This window comes from Macrobrachium nipponense, chromosome 7 (assembly GCF_015104395.2).
Source record: "Macrobrachium nipponense isolate FS-2020 chromosome 7, ASM1510439v2, whole genome shotgun sequence".
NCBI lineage: Eukaryota > Metazoa > Arthropoda > Malacostraca > Decapoda > Palaemonidae > Macrobrachium > Macrobrachium nipponense.
The window spans coordinates 91008560-91028163 of NC_061109.1; the positions used below are offsets into that span (position 1 = coordinate 91008560).

Genomic DNA, 19604 nt, shown 5'->3' on the forward strand with positions numbered 1-19604 from the left:
TTTAGAATTTTAAAGTTACTTTTTTGGGACTAGTAAGCATTTCCTCTCTTAATGATTAGTATCTAAGAATTTCATAAACTATTCTCCATAACCCTACTACGAGATTCAGGGCCTCTGTAACACGGTTTTTTGGACTTTGCTCCTTATCAAAGCATCGGACGTAGCTGAAAGTTTACATGTATATTTTACAACCACACAAATTTTGGCAGCATTATCAATGACCTAAACCTGATAGTTTTAATTTTTATAGAGTAAAAATTATCCAGCCGATGCCATGGCCAATGATTACAAGCCAAGAGTCGAAAAACATTCATTACGTAAGCAAGGTAAACAACATTTGACAAAATGTTGCCCCGCCCATCCACCAGACAAACTCATTTGCCTTATTCCATCGGCTCTGAAACCCATAGCAGTCAATAATGGCTAACAGGATTTGGAATTTTCCTCGTGGTTGCAAAACTGCAGTGTCTTACGACTTGCAACTTCTTACAGTCAAGAGAAAGCCCGGGGCCATGACAGACTTTATGAATGGCGGAACGATACATAGATGTGGGTGGGGTATCTGTGCTAGAGTGGTAATACTCCTGTAGTAATAGCAGTAATATACATGAATTAAACGTTTAGGCCAACTGCTGAAATCCTTGAGGATCATTTAGCACTTCTTGCAACTAATCGAGAAATGAGTTTTTATAGCCAGAAGTTAAATTTTCTAATCCAACAAAGCCCATGGTAGCCTTCAGTGTTATCCTGAATTATAACGATGCCAAAGTGGGTGGAGCCTCATGGAGTCATCATTCTGACGATAATTATTGGTGAAGGTTCAAAGCCAAAATGCAGTAACGGCTATTTTTTTTTTTTTTTTTTTTTTTTTTTTTTTTTTTTTTTTTTTTTTTTAGTAAATAGGTAGATAGCCAATAAATAAAAATTGCTTGACATTGGATATAGCAGTTATCAAATCAAGCTTGTCTACTATGTTTTTGAAAATTACTAACTATTCCCTACATCTTGTCAATCTGATTGTGACCTATAAAGTAGACTGTAATTTCTTTGGAAACTTATTTTGAAGTTAGACTAATAACCGAAGTGTTTTTGTATTTATTAACATATTTTGTTGGTTTGTTCATTATGACAATTATCAGTGGAGAGGTTTCAGAGTTCATAAAGGAGTAGTACTGCTTTGCTTGTATTTACATTTTTATGTCATTGTTGCCAGAGGTCTAGCCTTCGTTACGTATAGCCAATCATCCATCGAGAAAGAGGGAAGAAATGCTCTGTATGGATCCTGGTCATAAGTTACGTAACGAGTGCGTTCGAAACCTTTTATCTGATTAAGTTGGCCCGTCTTCAAAAAAAAGTCACTTTTACATTATGAGTACCAAATTTATTCAACTTACGTAATGCAGAATACAGTCAAAATTTATGTGTAGATATAATGTGTATTTTGAATAAGCGTTATATTTATGAAATGCATAGATAAAAAGTTATTGCGAAAAACCCGTGTTACAGAGGCCCTGAATCTCATAGTAGGTAATTACTTTTTCATAAGCCCATGCACCCCTTTCCCATAGATTTACAGACTCCTAGTGTGGTGGAATCAAAGCTAAACAAAAAACTAGCAAATCTCCCCACAGTTATGTTAATCTTGCCGGCTCTCAAAATTTCCCACAGCCACATTTTCCCCCTTAACGTTACGTTCATGTGACAGGACAAGTGGTTCACCTACAGACACAAACAAAATTCTCATGCTCTCGTTCTCACCATCAATGACTGACTTCAGGGCGAGAAGCTATGCTGTCCGCTGGATAAGGTCGTCAAGACACAGCCACCGCCGAGAATCACAACACAAAATAAACAACCGGGTACTACAACCACAATAACTCGACAACACAACAAATCACTGCACAGGAACACCATCAATATCAAAACAACACTAGAAGTCCATGTACAACCACTCACAAACAGCATCAAGAAATAACTACAGCTCACCAACAACACCTACCCAACAACAGAAACTCACAAGCTCAACAACCTTCCAACTATACAAGTACAACAACTTCAACACAAGCACTACAATAACAAATCAAACAACAAATCAATAATATGCAATACAACTGACCATCAAGAAATTCTTCCAAGACGGCTGCTAACTATATCTGGCCATCCCAAGCTCTGATCTCAGACCGACTCAAAAATACAGGCTGAACCCACAACCGACCCAACATACAACAACCGCTCGCCGAACGAGCAATTCGCTTGTTAACTATCCATTCATACAAACAACCTAACGAGCCCCCCTCTCTCTCTCTCTCTCTCAACCCTCGAATATGTTGTCAAATTTAAATTACTATCTTATTCCTCCGTTTTACCTCCCCCATTACATTTGACAACATCTCCTTAACACTCGCAACATCCAGACCAAATCGTCTTTCACAACACCAAGGATGCCCAGATTTAGGCCCCTGGATCTCGTTTGAGGACCCTCATACAATCTCTCAATTACATTGCCAGTCACTTCCTCCAAACCACTTTCATTCAGATTCCCATCATCTACCTCACTACTTCCCTCCCAAATCTCATTCACTACCTCGTCTACACCTTCCAGCTCTGGTCCCAATTTTACATTACTTGCTCTAATGCTCCTATCAAGCGCTCACTCTGCCATTTGCATCTGCCCTTCTAAAACTGCCTCCCTATATCTCTTACACTCCGGTATACCCTCAGCTACTTCAGTCCTAACGCTAACACTTCTACTCTCTTTCATGCACCTATCTAACTGATAATCCTCTACTATTTCTAAAATGTCGTTCCACATTAACCTTTCATTGTTCCATTGCATTTTCTCCTTACGCTTAAAATTTATGATTTCATATACATTCTCAGGCACAGTCGCTAACAACTGCCTCACTAACTCCTTACACCCATTTATCCCTTGCCTCCTCAAAACCATTCCACCTCCTATACCCAGCACTACTTTTTACCCTTCTAGCCTGTTCTGCAATCCTAGTTTTAACACTTTCGTACGGTACATCTCCAATATTCTTCATTATTCCATACATATTCAGCAAATACCTAGTCAAGAATTCTCCTAGTTCCCTAAGCCCCACTCTCTTGTTCATCCCCTATATTCCTACTGTCATATTCCTCGTATCATGCACACCGTGGTACCTCTCTCATATACACAGCCTTTCGTACTTATCACTCACTCTCACTGCTTCCATCTTGACCCCCCTTAACCTCTTCCAAATATAACGAACCAACTTCCATACTGACATCCATACTCTTGATTACACTTTTCGTGCCGTTTTTTCTTTCTACTTACCTGTTGCAATTCATCGCTATCTAACTCACTCTCACGCTGTTCCTTACTCTCAATTCTCTTCTCATCTTCCATTCTTATCTTGCCCACCATCCTTACTAATCTTTTTTCCTTTAGCTCTATCTTTATTCCCAACTCCCTTTTTACCCTTCTGCTCTGATCTATCCATTTTCTGTACCTTCTCTTTCTTCTCCTCATTTACCACAACCATATCGCTTTCCTCACTCACTTTCATCCACTTGTTCTTTCACTTTCTGAATTGCTCCTGGCCCGTCTCAAGACCCAGGAGACTTACCTCCGTCAGCTCCCTCTCTAAGAAACCCCTTAATTATTTCTTGAACATTAGTCATCAACAACTCCAGCTTCTTATCCACTTTTTCAGTCATTCACACTTCTGGCCCTTTCACTTCTTTCATTTCCACTTTCGCACTCCTTAGCATTCCTCTCATCTCCTCTAACTCGTTCTTCAGTTCCTCATTCTCAATCCTAAGCTTGTCATTCTCCACTTCCATTGCTTTCCAAACTTCCCTCACCAACCTCGGCTCCCCCTTCTACCTCTCTACCTCACTCAATCCATCTATCCTGACTTTTCCTACCACTCATACACACGATGCACCAACCGTCCCGTCTCTGGCACTCTAGCAGTCCCTGTTCTGCGGCGTAATCAAAGCTAAATAAAAAAGAAAATAGCAAATCTCCCCACAGTTACGTTAACCTTACCGGCTCTCAAAAGTTCCCACAGCCACACTTTCCCCTTAATGTTATGTTGATGCGACAGGACAATTGGTTCACCTACAGACACAAAATTCTCACTCTCGTACTCACCATCAATGACTGACTTCAGGGCGAGAAGCTGTGCTGGCCGCTGGATAAGGTCGTCAAGACGCAACAACTGCCGAGGATCACAACACAAAACAAACAACCGGGTACTATAACCATACAATAACTCAACACAACAAATCACTGCACAGACTAACATCAAAACAACAACACTACAAGTTTATATACAACCACCCACAGACATCAAGAAATCACAATAGCTCACCAACAACAACCCACCCTACAACTCACATACAACACAACAGAAACTCACTAGCTCAACAACCTTCCAATTATACAAGCACAACAACTTCAACACAAGCACTACAATAACAAAACAACAAATCAATAACACAGTACAACTGACCATCAAGAAACTCTTCCAAGACTGCTGCCGACTATATCTGACCATCACAAGCTCTGATCTCAGACTGACTCAAAAATACAGACTGAACCCACGACTGACCCAAAAGACACAACAATCGCTCGCCGAACAAGAAATTTGCTTGTTAACTATCCATTCTCTTGAACACAAACAACCTAACTTGGCAACAACCAGCCACTCAATTACCATCTTATTCCTCCATACTGTTGTAGTAGGGTTGAAAATGTATTCATAGCTAATGAAATGAAAGATGCTCAAAAAGTTGCTGTAATCTTCACTTCTCTCCAGACACCTGAAGAGAGCACCTATGAGCAGATGATTGCAACTCTGCTTAATCACTAAACCTAAACTGTTTCACATCTCAATGAGCGTTTTTAAGTTCTATTCTTGTGCTCAGAAGTCAGGAGAGCCTGTTAATGATTTTGTTACGGCACTAAAGGCAATGGCCCATACTTCTGAGTTTGGGACAACGCTGTCCGAGATGTTACGCAAAAGGTTTGTAATGGGTCTTGCCAGTGATAAGGTTCAGCTAAGCCTGACTTACCTTTGAGTAGGTCGTTAGCATGGCCACAGCTAGGGAAGTTGCGTTGAATGACGTGCAAGCAATGGCAAGTGGTCTGGTACTCCATGTACCACAGTCCTCAGTGTATCCTAAAAAGAGTTTTATGTCTAATGCTAAGAAACATTATACTGCTTGTGCTAAACCTGCTAACTACCTAAACCTTCTAATTCTAATCCTAGTGTTTGACCTAATATTCTTAAGACTCCCTGTACAGTTTGTGATAAGTTGCATTGGGAAAGGAGCTATCCTTTTAAGATTGTGGTGTGTTTTGCATGTAAGCAGAAATGTCACATCAAGAAAGTGTGTTTTTATATAAGTAACTTATTAAGTAATTACTTGGCTAATGATTATGCCTTGCACAGCATCCTAAATGAAAAAATTCACGAACAATTGACTTGCAAAGCGGGATGACAGGCCCCGCCCACCACAAAAGGAGCTAGCGAGCGACAGAAGCCATCGGCATCATTTTTATTTATAGCACACAATTGACAACACAGTGTGCTTCTGAATTCATGTTCACCGGTTTGCTGAGGTTGGTGACCTACCCTCTTTGGTTTTCAACTGTTACCTTCTGTTTGGTTTGATTTGCAACTTTAGCTTCTTTCTTTGCTTTAGTTAGTCAGTATATCAGATTCCAGTGCTTCCAGTCTTCGCTATTGTAGTGAATGCTGCAGGACTAAATTTACCAAGATGAGCTATGATGCACAGATCATGTGCAATAAGTGTAGGGGCCAGGTTTGTACGAGAGATCTTACTTGCAGTAAGTGTAAGGACTGGGATGAGAATAGGTGGAAGCTTCTTGAGCCGCACCTGAATAAGTTGGTGAAGAATAGGATAAGAAAGACTGGCGCTCACGCTGAAAGTAGGGCCTCTACTAGTAGAGATTCTGTCAGACAGCAAGAAGCAGGTGGGCCATGCACTCCTTTTCACTCTGTCAGGCGGCAAGAGCGCTACTCCTGTGGGCTCATCATAATCAAGTAACACTCGTCATCTGTTTCATTTCATTCAAGGGAAATTAAATGTCCTAGGCGAATGAGTTGAGCCGGTGTTGGCAAGTTCTCCCTACTGAATGAACTCTGGATGACAGGATTTGCTCCAACCTGTGGAGATTGTGGGGTAGACTCCTCATAGACTTATTTGCAACATCAAGGAACAACTGCCTTCCTCTCCTCTGCTCTCCAGCCACGGATCCTCGAACGTGGGTAACGGTCACACTGCTGAACGATTGGTCTGGCCTGGACCTTTACATATTCCCTCCCTTCAGCTTGGTCAGGGAAGTCCTGAATAAGTTTGTGCCCCACAGCAACGTCTCAATGACTCTTGTAGCTCTGTTCTGGCCCCACAAAGGAATGGTTCCCGGACCTTCTTCATCTCTGGTATATAGACAACTGCACTTCAGAAGGTACCATGCTCGCTCTGACAGGCTTCAGACTGTCAGGAAACTCGTCACAGCGAAGGGATTTTCGAGAGCAGATGTGAAGGCTATTGCAAGGTGCAGACGCCAGTCTACTAGCAATGTCTACTGGTCAAAGTGGGCAGTCTTCTGTAGATGGTGCTTCAGGCATCACATCTCATCTTCTGAGACACCTATAGCCCAAGTCGTTGATTTTCTCCTCTACTTAAGGGCCTCTCAGAACCTTTCATCTTCTACGATTAAAGGTTATCGGGCCATGCTTTCCTCTGTGTTTAAGTATGGCAATCTAGATTTCTGCAAATCAAGATCTTCAAGAAGTACTGAAATCTTTCGATAATTGCAAGCGTAAGTCGACAGTGGTTTCCTGGAAACTGGATGTAAGTGGTTTGTGGGCCCTCCCTTTGAGACCCTCAGGTCCACCTCTCAAGGATGCTTTACACTATTGGTAGAAGTGTCAGATTCTCCCAAGGCGACGCTGTCTGCTCTTCACAATGGGCTTCCTAGCCAAGAACGAGGATCCTTATAAGCAATGGCCTCGCTCTTTTCGTATAAGGAACTTATAAGGAACTCATTAGGTATCCTGGGCTCGGATGAAGAAGAAAAGAGCTCTCTGCCATGTCAGAGCACTGGATAGAACGGAGATCAGAGGATCCTCAAGTAGCCTCTGGTGTTCTGTTGAGAGTCCTTCCCATCTGTTTTCCAAGAACGGCCTCTCGCTCTTTTTAGAGACCTAATATCAGAAGTTTGTTCCCAGATAAAGGAGGAATCATTTCCATTGCTTAAAGTGAGAGCGACACAATATTTGAAAGAAATAGAAAATAGTATTAGAAAATTGCAGTACCCTTAGCCTGTTGGCAGTGGCTGGCATGGTATTGGGTGAGGAAGCATAGGAGAGAGACAATCTCTCTCCCATCCCTTTTCCTTGTGTTAAGGAAGTCGAGTTATGGAGAGCCTGGGGGGTAACCTGCTACCTGGAGGACCCAGCAGTTCGTTGGTGGGTTAGTGTCTTTATTCTGAAATTGTGTAATGGTGAAAGGTTTACTCTTTGGTCTTGTTGTTAAGGTACTTAGCCCAGGGCAAGGGCATGAATATTTTATATTAAGTCTTGTCAGCGGTTATGCATATCCCGTAGCAAGACTTCCACTGACGTAGAGGTGATTCCCGGCTCTCTGCCACGCCACTACAGGTTGAGATGAGCACCACCAGAGGCAGCATCTCCTGCTGTAACTCTTACCAGGTAAGCAAGCAACAAACACTGAGCCAGTGTTAGCCATTCCTTTAATTCAATAACAACATTCCTTTAATGCATCGAGTTAGTTTAGTCCATTCATCCCCCACCCCCAGCAATGTGGGATTCAGCTAAGTAACTACTACTTGATAAGTTACTAATATAGAAATATTTTTATAAATTATTTTATAAAGAAAGATACCAAGTAATTACTAAATCAGAGCCTGCCCTCCTCCCCTCTAATTTTCATAGACTTGATGGCAATAAATAAGACTAACCCCGTTGGTTTCTGTCGCTCATGAGCTTCCTTTGAGGTGGGTGAGACCCCTGCATTGCAACAGGCACTTGTACAAATTTTTAAAATTTAGGATGCTGTGCAAGGCTAATCGTAAGCTAAGTAATTACATGTTAAGTATATTTATACATTTTGTATATGTGACTTACCCAGTAATTATCTGGTAAGAGTTTCTACTCGACGCCAGCCTAAATTCAAATTCCAGGGGTAGCACTTCGATGGTTCAGTGTAGGTATACAGTGCCGTCCCCCTATGGTAACACTAGGAATGACTTGGCTAATCATCTCATTCTGTTTTCTGCCGCACTCAACAAAACATCGAGTGCTCACAGTGGCTTGTTATTTTCTGGTTGTATCACCGGATTTCATTAGTGTTACAACCACCAGAACACATTCATAGCCTTCAAGCAGGATGAGTCTTGTCTTTTGTTTATTTTGTTCAGATTAGTATTGAGGCAGATACTTGCAGTCTCTGGAAATAATAATGGCCTTAGAATGGATCATTATTCAAGAAGATCAAATACATTTCCATACATCTTTTACTTACTGGGCTTAAAATGTAAGTCGTCAGTTAAGAATTGCCTTACGTTATCTTGATGTTACGTCATTCCTTTTGGCCAAACTTTCGTTTTTGGAATTTTTTACTGGCCATAAGCTATTAGCAAGACACCAGTAAATGGTTAACTTACAACAATCCTTTTGCACTTATGATTGTTACCAGACATAGGCTATTCTCAAGCCAAGGGTAAATGATTACCTTAAAGTAGTTCTAGAATGTTATCCATTCTTTTATCCCAGAACTTTTGCTTTTAATTATGCAACTTACTCAGTAATTACATGATCAACTATGTAATTACTGGGTAAGTATAACTGAAACCTTGTTTTATTACAAAAACATCATTTTTAATTATGCAACTTGCCCAGTAATTACATAGCTGATCATGTAATTACTTGGTAAGTATAATTAAAACCTTGTTTTATTATCAAAACATCATATTTATTTACTTACCGGGTTCGGGATACTTGTAAGTTGTCCATTAATGATTACCTTCAAAGTAATTCAGTTATAGTAAGAAATAATAGTTAGGAGAGGGTGGAAAGTAAGACAGAATGCCTTCAGTGTCCGTTGCAGCATGAGGAGCCCTTCAAAATTAGATGGATAGCCAGAACAAACATATCCCAGAAAACAACAATAAATTTGGTGTGTTACAATTTACTAAATATGATGAAACTCTGGAAAGCCCTATGACAGTTGAGTAGTCTTGTTAAACTACCAAATTAATAATACATCAGCACAAATCTTTGGCCTCACTTGGCCATGTCAACATACCTCCTTACATTCTGAGAAGAAATGTAATCATAATGCTAACACCACTGTATATCTGAAAATGTTATTTTAGTCTTCATCCTGAAATATGTCTGGTGTAAATAACTGGAAGAAATAAAACAGTTTATTTGAAGTTTGAGTGAATGGATCGTATTTAGATTATAATAGCGCTGAGCAGGGTAGATATATTTACAAAACGTAAGCACAAATACAATGGAATTATAGCATTAATTATTGCCACAACAAGAAACATGAAAATAAAGAACAGCCCCACTAAAACAGTTTCATACATACCTATATGTCACCTAGATGGACTTTTTAAACTCTCAGTGCTCCACCTGATATCCATTCTATTTACCTGCAAGTATGGGTTTCTCACAATTATGATTATGCAATAATTAAGTTATATTCCAAATAGAGCTCTTATGATTTATGTAAACCTGTCCAAAAGATAACAAATACATACCTTCTTTTATTGTTAAATTCAACAGTTGATGTGAGCAAATATTTTTGTTTAAAATTCCAATTCCATGTCCAAACTTGACTTTGAGCACTTAAATCCACAACCAAGTCTACATACTACAGAAGAGCTGTATTGTTATTGCATAGCTGAAAACCATTCATCTGCAGCTAACATGCAGGCTACTACTAAGTGTTTGATAACAATTTCCTTCAATTCAAATGTAAAATTAATGATCATGTAATACAATTTACATTTCCCAAAAGTAACATGTTAAAATTTTTTATTGTTATTCATGCCTTGATCAAATGGGAGTTTTCCATTCAATATTCATTCTAAATAGATACACACTTGACTATATAAAAACCATGGCGGCAAAACAGCTCATATGAACATAATATTTAGTATCCGAAAATAAACTATGTTCATTACAGAGCATGCAAATTTCTTCCGATACAAATCTTGATATGTAAAATAATATGTACTTTTGCTTCTTGCAAAACTATCTTTAAAAGTACAAACAAAAGTAGAACTATTCCTATTCCCCTTAATTGAAATACTGTAATACGTATAAAACTGGATCTGGTAACATTTTCTGACTGAACAAGACTCAAATATATAAAAGCAGCAAATCAGATGCGTATGCACTGAACTACAGTGGAGATTCTACCACTATCCTATTGTCTAAAGACTGAGTTCCGTGCCAATTTCTAACAGTATTGACTTTTGCACAACTACCTTTGATCCCTGTTCTTAGACCATATATTCAAATCTGAAACGATATGATAATGGTAATACTGTTAGGAAATTCTATGAAAGGCAACAATACACCAAACTAGTGTATTAAATAAGGATTCTGATGAATGTACTGTATGTATCTTATATCTATGAATAGATATTTTACATTAGATATAAACTTTTCCTTTCCACCTTAAAAAGCTGAAGTGTACAGCATATGGCTTTTAAAATTTTTTGAAGATGGCATGAAAATACCAATATATCACACCTGTAGTGTAATTTCAGAAACTTATTACACCACTAAAAACCCAAGTCTTATTACATAAATCAAACCAAAGAAAAATCTCAAGTTTTACTGAAACTTCAGAGGCTCAGCAAAAAGTTGGATAGGATACACACAAATCTCCTTCTAACTTTATACACCATATAAAATTGCAACTAATGATAGAGATCAGGAACTTAATCAATTTTTCGTTCTGAAAAGTGACAAATCTTATTACATATTACAGAGAAAAATCATTCAAACGCACACAGCTCTCATTAGTCTACTATCAAAATAAATAAGATTAGTGTGCAGTTCCAGCTATAGTGACAATGATCAATGGACTATCATCTATGATGCAAAACTAGTTAATACAATGCTTAAGAGGAGATTGGAAGATTTCACAATACACCTAAATACTATGATTGTATTTCTGTGAAAAATACAAAATTAAGAAATAAAAAGGGAATAGCAAAATAATAGATAGTATATTAATTTAATAAAAAATCTTATAACAAGCATGCACAGGTTAACATTCAACAGAAATATGCTTACACTTCAACTGACAAAGAGCCTCAAAGTCTGAAAGCTTCAATTATATATCTCTACAAACACAAATTATTCCAAGAGAAAGGTTTTTGTACCATACAAAATATATTTCCCAATCTGAATTACAATTAGATAATTTCTAAGTGCTATTGTAAGAATGTCCTTAATACAAATTCCTATTAGAATAAAAACAGATAATGACCCTACTTCATCTATATGCCTAACACACAAGGAAAGTACTTTGCTGTCTAAACTTCTTTAGATCTTGATTAACAGCATAAGAAATTATTGGTAAATTATAAAACACCTTATTCTTTCGCACGAGAGCTCTTTAAAATCCTTACTTTCAAGAAACACTTCAACTTGGTGATTGCAAATTTTATAGGAATGTGGTGAAATTTACCATACCTAAATTAAATAGAAAATATTTTGAAAATAGAATTTCCTATACAATTTAGAAAGTACATAGCAAACATGCATGTATATATAGGCAGTCCCCAGTAATTGGGGTGGGGGGGGGTGTTCTGTTCCAATGGCCTTATAAGCAAAAACCAGCAATTTGTGGCACCTGTTAGGTAATGTATTGGTGCTAATAACCAGAAGTCTGCTATTTTCAGCACTAGACAAGCCCCATAAAACTGGATTGCCGATAACCAGGGACTGCCTGTATATATAACTGTGTGTGTATATATAATACATATATATAAATATATATATATATATAATAATATATATATATAAAATAAATATATAATATATATATATATATAATATATAATAATATATATATATATATATCAATATATATATATGTAAAATTATTGGTCTGAAAATAAATTACAACCATTTACAGGAATAAAATCAAACATATATTGTATATGCAAGTTTCAAATATTTTCCAGAGAACAAATAATTTATATAAACATTTTACTATAAATAATTAGCTGAAAAATTCAGACACTATAACTGCCTCTACAATTCTGAGCTAGACATTACTTATTTCAAGGAGGTAAATAGGACTAATTAATCTTTCATATCTTCCTTCCCCTAATTGCAAGAAGTCGATGTCTCAAGATAGTAGCATGTTGCCACAAACAATATACCCAACAATGACTTACTTGACCCCTCAAACTATTATTTATCTATATATAAACTTTGAAAATGCAGTACATATAGTATACTATGTAAATTATATAGGTGAATTCGTCATCCAATGAACGCGTGTACAGAATTTAGAAAATGAAAGAGCAAAGAATATGCCATACATAAAACATTTCCTTATTCAGCTGCAAATTATTGACACCTCTCCATTTCAATTCGTAAATTGAATAAAATAATTAAACTAGCAGTGAATAAATTCATTAGGTATATAGTGAATATCTAGCTGTATGCACAGAAAGTTGGATGCTATATACTGTATATATTTTTCAAGTTACTAATTATAGTAAGAGCATGAACTCCATTTATCAAATACACATTCCTTGTTAATAACAATCATATGAGCACAAACTAGCTTCTTACTACAAATAATTTCAGTCACCAGGTTATCTTTCATGAGAACACACTTTTCCAACATCTACATGCAAAATTCCAGATAAAAAATCTTATGAGCATACTCTCGCAAAAAATTGTTTAAATTGCTTTTCATCATTAAAATCTGCTACTCATGGCCTTTCAATTTCAAATACTGGTATAACATAAGACTGGCTGCTCTGTATTCATGTGGTCATCTCAAGACAAATAATTCCAAATACCAAAACCATTTTTAAAATAGTCTATGAAGTAAATAACCTAACAAATTGTAATATGTATCATAATACAGCTCTTCATAGACAACAATTATGCACAACCAAAATTCTGGTAATCTAAAAAATTAGAAATGGCAAATACAATTTACTGCCTTTATCAAAGCTCTAAAATTCATTTCTAGGAAATATATTAGGATTCATTGATAATATCAATAATCTGCTGTTCCACAGCGTGAATAGTGTGCCCTGATACTCAAGAAAGGTTATGATAATTCTTTGCATGCAGTTTTACTTAACGGCTACAGCTGAACATGGGCGTTAATAATCATCTATCACCTGCTCTTGTTCTCTTATTTCAAAACTCCACTAAGTATCACAATAGTGCAAAATAAAAGTTACCATACTGAACTGCAGCATGCCACATTTCACTTTCAAAACTTAAAAATAATTCACTTTTAGGATCAAGTACAAATGGCAGAGCCATTCGTCATCACCAATCTTCCCAACCTGGCCATGACTATGCTTAACCAGATTATGCTGACCTTTAACACTGTTTATCTTTCTAGATCTCTCTTCAAGCGCCACTCAACAAAGGTCGTCAGCATTGATGGATTTCTTGATCCTGAGCAGCATTGTTGTATACCACTGATCCAAACGAGAGATTGAGTCATACTCTTTGACTGTGTCAGTGAAAGCATCAACATTCTGTTCTTCCAGATGGTTCATTAGTGCCTGTATCAAAATCAAAAGGTAAATACTAAGGTTAGATTAATACTACTTACAAGATAAAGTAAAAATGTCTAGATGGTGGTCAACAAAGTTTCTATTTACATATTTTAAGCCATAAAAGCATAAACTATGTACTCTATTTTATCATTAAAATATATAAATCACACATTTTATTAGGGATGCACCGATACCAACTTTTAAAGCTGATACCGATACCTGTTACCTCCATATTACTGTTATTTAGTTGAATTTACATGGTGTCCATAAAGTCCCAGTACCATTACAAGTATTTATTGCTCAGAAACCATATAACAGAGTAATGCAGTAATGTTCTACATTACCTCAAGTTTACATCCATAGCACTTCATTCTACAAAAAACTGCATTACTCTATGTTATATGGTTTCTGAGCAATATATACTTGTAATGGTTCTGGGACTTTATGAACACCATGTATATTGTTACTTGACTTTATGGGCACCCTCTATATTGTTACAAAAACCATTCTTGTTCTCTGGTTATCATATTAAAGGTTCAAAAGTTGAAAGGTCATATAATAGGGTTATATAAACTGCACATCTAATTCCAAGCTGCAGCAGTAGCAGTACGGTAATTCATTGCACTGTTCACTTATACCATACCCGTACTGCACATGTTAAAATAGTACCCAACTCTTACAGAATGGCAATGACTCATTGCTGATAGAGATAGACACAACCATAGTTAATTAAAATTAGAATTACAATAATAAATGTTAAATACACTGCACAGTATATTAAGAAAACATCTGTTTTTAAAAGATAAACAATGAACCTATATACAATGCTATGCCTATATATAGTTTGTTTGGTGGGCTTTGTTAATACTATATACAGGCACTATCCGGTTTATGACGGTTTCGGCTTACAGCGTTCCAAGGTTACGATGCTTTTCGATTATATTCATAAGAAATTATTTCCAGGTATACCACGCATGTTCCAAGGTTATGATGCTTACGATGCCATACCGACAGAAGAAATATGACTCCAAAAATGCAAAATAATCCATATTTGAAGGGTTATTTTTTATGAAATACAAAAAAATGCAGTTTACATAGTTTTCAATACAACCAAAGCATTAAAAGAAAGGTTTTCTTATGATTTTTTTACTTTGCTACATACCCCAATGGCCTGCCAGGCATCACCCCCACTGGTGGAACTTGAGTGGGGAGAGGCGCCCACTCTTTCATCTTGTACCTCTGCCCTTATTCCCCCTCCCTCTTGTAGCTCTGCTCTGGAAGGGCCGTTGTTGTGCTGGCTTCTTCGTTAAAAATAATTATTTAGGAGGTTTAGGCACAGGAGATGGTCTCACAATCTTCTTCTGTGTAGGTTGTTGGGTCTGTCTCCTGATATTAGGACAAGTCGTAGCAGATTTACTTACTGACTGTCCGACATCTGTCAATGGCTACCTCCTGCATATCTTTTGGCACAACAATTGCGATTCAAAAATATCACCATTCCTTAATGGCATCAAGGAATCCATATCCACTGACTGGGCTACCTTGGGTAAGGCCACATCCCTTCTCATCAGTAGAATATTTGCCCAGCTATTCGTTATGAGATGGCCTTAGTCCGAGACTGGAGTAATCTGTTAAAGCCATCTTATCTACCGAACTCCTTGCCAAAGCAGATGAGGTAATTTTGACCACAGCTGTAGACCATAAATCCAACCAAGATGCTGTCTGGAAGATTGAAGATGCAATCAACTCTAAAATGGCCACTTCTTGACACGTTACAGTGACACTGTCCTAATCTGATCCAAAGTTAGGCCTGGTCGTAAATGCACGACGTCCAGATAATCTGTCTACCCAGTAGCAGAACAATAGATGTATAATAACTCCTATGATGAAGAAGTGGGGTTGGGAGAAACTTGAAAGATCTGTTCAACTTTAAAGAATTATCAAGGCTCACAATCAGTGAATTCACATGCCAAAGAGCCGAATCCATAAGATGGAGTATGGCTACTCAAAGTAAGTCATAACATCCTTCTTAGGTCCTAGAAGCACTTCGATACCTGTAGGAGGTTGTGGAAGGAGTTTCAGTCCTCTTTAGAGAAATTATTGACATGGCAAATCAGGTCTGTAACATCTGGTTAAGAGGAAAGGAAATCCTTGGTTATCCAAATCCTCCACCTCATGTGGGATCTGACCACCTGAAGTGGAGGGAACAGGAAGATCTTTTAGACTCGCTCTGGAAAATTAAGAACCTCTCACACGACAGACATGAAACTTTCCAGGGCCTAGTTGTGTCACATCCACGGCCTGGGAAAGACGAACATCAGAAGTGGTCCCTGCTCCTTGATCTTGAACGTAAACATTGGCTGTGATCTCTGCTCCCCAATCCTGAATGTGAATGTCGAATTCTCATCACATCTGACTTGGTCTTGACTCGCTGAAGAGGAACCACGAATGCTAATGGCCAAATGAGACCAGGACTAACAGTTTGATGGACAACTACTAATCCCATCCTCTATAGGCCTAGAAACAGCGCAGACACTGATTGGTCCTATCTTCTCCCTTAAGTCGATTCTTACCTGATCACAAATTTGCTATGGGGTGCCCCCTCATTGGCTGACCTACTTTCACATTTCTTTTGTGTGCGGCCTCCTAGCAGGATGCCTTTGTTAATCGACGCTTACTGGGTTGCCCTTTATCACCCTGCCATGAGGCCATCGACCAACACTGCCATTCAAGATGTCGCGACATCACTCCCAGCATCCTCTCAGCCTATATCGTCAGCTGCGGTGGCGTGTCTGCCTCCTGTTGTTGTGACGTTATCTCCATCTTTGCCTATGATGTCATCACAACCTCTCGCTGAGCCATCGATCGGAGACAGTGTTTCAAGCTATCGTCGAGAGGCTGAACTCTGTTTTTCGAGAGGTATCCTGCTCTCTCTGGCAGGAAGAGTTGTAGGAGGAGTGATTCTTCCACACCTCCTTCTAGCAAGAGACGTCATAGTGGGAGTAAGCACTCTCCTCCTCCATCTCCCTCTGCTGCTACTGTGAATTTCAAAATTTTGAGCTGCCATAAAGTAGAAACTATGTTATGTAATTACTTGGTAAGTTACTTATATAAAGCTAGCTTTTCCATGGAGACCAGTGGCTGACTGCTACCTGCCATGTGTTTGCACTAAGGGAGGCATGATCCTTGAACGCACATCATCCACTGTATCTTTTTCTCTTTTTGCCATTTACTGCAGGATATTTATTAACATGTTTAAGTATGTTTCTGTTGAAGTGGACAGATCAGACTTCCTCCTGCTGACTTGTATAGGCCCAGATGTTGGCAATGTTGGATAAGAATTTAAAGTTCTTGAGCTATCCTGGCTGGGATGCAGCCACTACTAACATTGTTGCCCAGATGGATACGCATCCTGTGGGCCCATACCACCATGGGAGCCAAGGTTCTCATGAGGAACGGCAGTACTGTCAAGAGACCAAAGCAGGAATCCTGAACACTAATGTCCTTCCCTCCCAAATGAAGAGAAAGGACTTCCTCAACCCAAGGCAAATCTGCATGTGAGAAGATACCTTCTAAAGGTCCAAGGAAGAAAAAGTCCTCTTTACAGATGAACCTTCTCACTGAATTGACCTTTTCACCACAAAGAAGGCAATTTCAGGAATTTGATCAGGCTGCTCAAACTTGTGACTGACCATCAACCATATGCAAAGCTTTGGAACTCCTTGAAACTGTGACTATATACTCCAAATGCAACTAGCAGCTAGTTGAGAGGCAAGGGCACCCTATGAGGAAGAAGCAATAACTTTGCTGAACCACGACCATGGTTGGGATCCTGTCTCCTGCCGCAACTAATTTTCCTGAAGAAAATCCTGGGGTGTACTACAAGGAAAACAATCCCCGACTGCAACATCGAAGCTTCGCTGGAGTCCTAGCACTCTTGCAAAGTGAAAAGGCAAAAACTGGGTGCATATTTGAATTTTTGTCCCAGCAGAGAGGAGATGCCTGCTGGGTGGAGCTCAATTGATGCCAGTGCAGAGTCAAGGAGCATGGAAATTTTGTAAAAAAAAAAAAAAGAGAGAGAGAGAGAGAGAGAGCGAGATAGAGGAAGAGGAAGAGGAGAGAGAGAGAGAGAGAGAGAGAGAGAGAGAGAGATAGAGACGAGAGGAGAGATGGAGAGACGAGAGAGAGAGACGACAGAGAGAGAGAGAGAGAGAGAGAGAGAGAGAGAGAGAGAGAGAGAGAGAGAGAGAGAGAGAGAGAGAGAGAGAGAGACTCTTTACTGGTTCAATTAAATATACACTTTGGGCCAAACACTAGGATGAGGTCATTCAGCATTGGAAAGGAAATGGGGAGTAGGTAGGTCTGAAAGTTGTAACAGGAGGAAAACTTGCAGTTGCTCTATGAAATAACTGTTATAAGAGGATGGATAGCAAGATGGAAGAAAGAGAATAGGAAGCATAACCTCGGGATGGGTCCCCCTCTTTAAGGTCTACCAAAGAAATGGGACTTGCAAGATCCTTGAAAACAGCATTCCTCTCTTATATGACTGTATTTGATATTCAAACATGTGGAGGATGGAGTCCCTCCCCAACAAGTGAACCGCCCTTCTGACCTGCAGAACCTTTTGAAGGTATCCTGCTCTAAAGAGGTGAGAGTGATGGCACCCACATAAATGTGACTGGAAAATGCTGGGCAATGACATCCTTTGCTACAGACAGCTTCCAGACATGGACATTGCTGTCTAATATTTTACATAACTACGTCAGGCGCTGTGCTGACTAAACACAGACCAGTTTTGCCAGCAACATACAGTAATCCAAGGTAGTTTTTCTCTTCTTTTTGACAGAGCTCTCCTACCAGGCCTTCCTTTACAGGTTGAGAAAGATGCTGAAGCTTTAAGATTCTGCACACCCCATCCACAACTTTTATATTCAAAGATTCATCCTGTGACACCTAGAGACTTACACTGATCCAAGTCTTCAGCCAGCACTATTTGGTCCTGTGAGATGTAGGACCTTGCTCTCATGTTTGGAGGCTGAAGAGTTTTGCAAACCCTTTAGTCAGGGAAGAGAAGATCTCCCTTAGAAGTGAGTGAGATCAGGCCATTAAAACAGACTTCCTTTCCATATACTCTGTCCTGAAGATTTGAGCATTGTGCAGTCAGGTCCATCATGATAACCTTACCATATATTAAAATTTTCTTGGCCGACTCCACTGGCTGTAAGTTTTATACCTCTCGTTTCTAGGATTACTTATAGATTCTCTAAATCTTTATCTTGTTTGGTATAATTTCCTCACACCAGAGGAGCCTGCTAAGAAACCTTGACAAGTATTGAGGGTCCTTCATTGTTGAGGTCTCAGAGTCTTTTGCCAGTATATCAGATCCTCACAATTACAACAAAGCTAGGCTCCTATCTGATGTAGAAAAGAGCTCTGTACCTTTGCCATCGTCAGGATGCCCTCTGGAGGCTGCGAGACATTGTCATTGACAAAGGAGGCACTAAAAAAATAACCAGCAGGGGTGTCCTCTGGGTCCTTGCATTTCCATAAGCAGGGTGGCAGTTTCTCTCAAAATAGAAGCAGCCATAGGGACAAATGCCGAGCATTTGCTGCACTTATGCTTAAAGTAGGCAATATGGCAATTCCAAGAGAGCCACTGGTGACACAGGAGCAATCAGCAATTTGTTTGGAAAGAAAGAAAACCACAGTTGGGATCGGACTGCCGAAACTTTCTGTTGCTCTATGATTTTATTTTATAACTTTAGGCTCTCAGGCC

The 19604-nt window shown here is 38.9% G+C and overlaps 2 protein-coding genes across 5 annotated transcripts in view; both read right to left on the reverse strand.

Moving 5' to 3' along the window:
• The window catches only part of LOC135216997 (uncharacterized), a 21739-nt gene extending 16930 nt beyond the window's left edge, over nt 1-4809 (reverse strand). Inside the window, exon 1 of one of the 4 annotated variants that reach the window (XM_064252558.1) lies at nt 4503-4809. In XM_064252558.1, the coding sequence (XP_064108628.1) occupies nt 4503-4547 (45 nt within the window). In that variant the 5' untranslated portion in view covers nt 4548-4809. The other 3 variants (XM_064252555.1, XM_064252556.1, XM_064252557.1) reach the window with 3 other exon arrangements.
• A 7417-nt stretch (nt 4810-12226) lies between these two features.
• LOC135217464 (alpha-soluble NSF attachment protein-like) overlaps nt 12227-19604 on the reverse strand; it is a 105097-nt gene continuing 97719 nt past the window's right edge. The window contains exon 6 of the mRNA XM_064253367.1: nt 12227-13834. Coding sequence (XP_064109437.1) covers nt 13688-13834 — 147 coding nt within the window. The 3' untranslated portion in view covers nt 12227-13687. The remainder of the gene's footprint in view (nt 13835-19604) is intronic.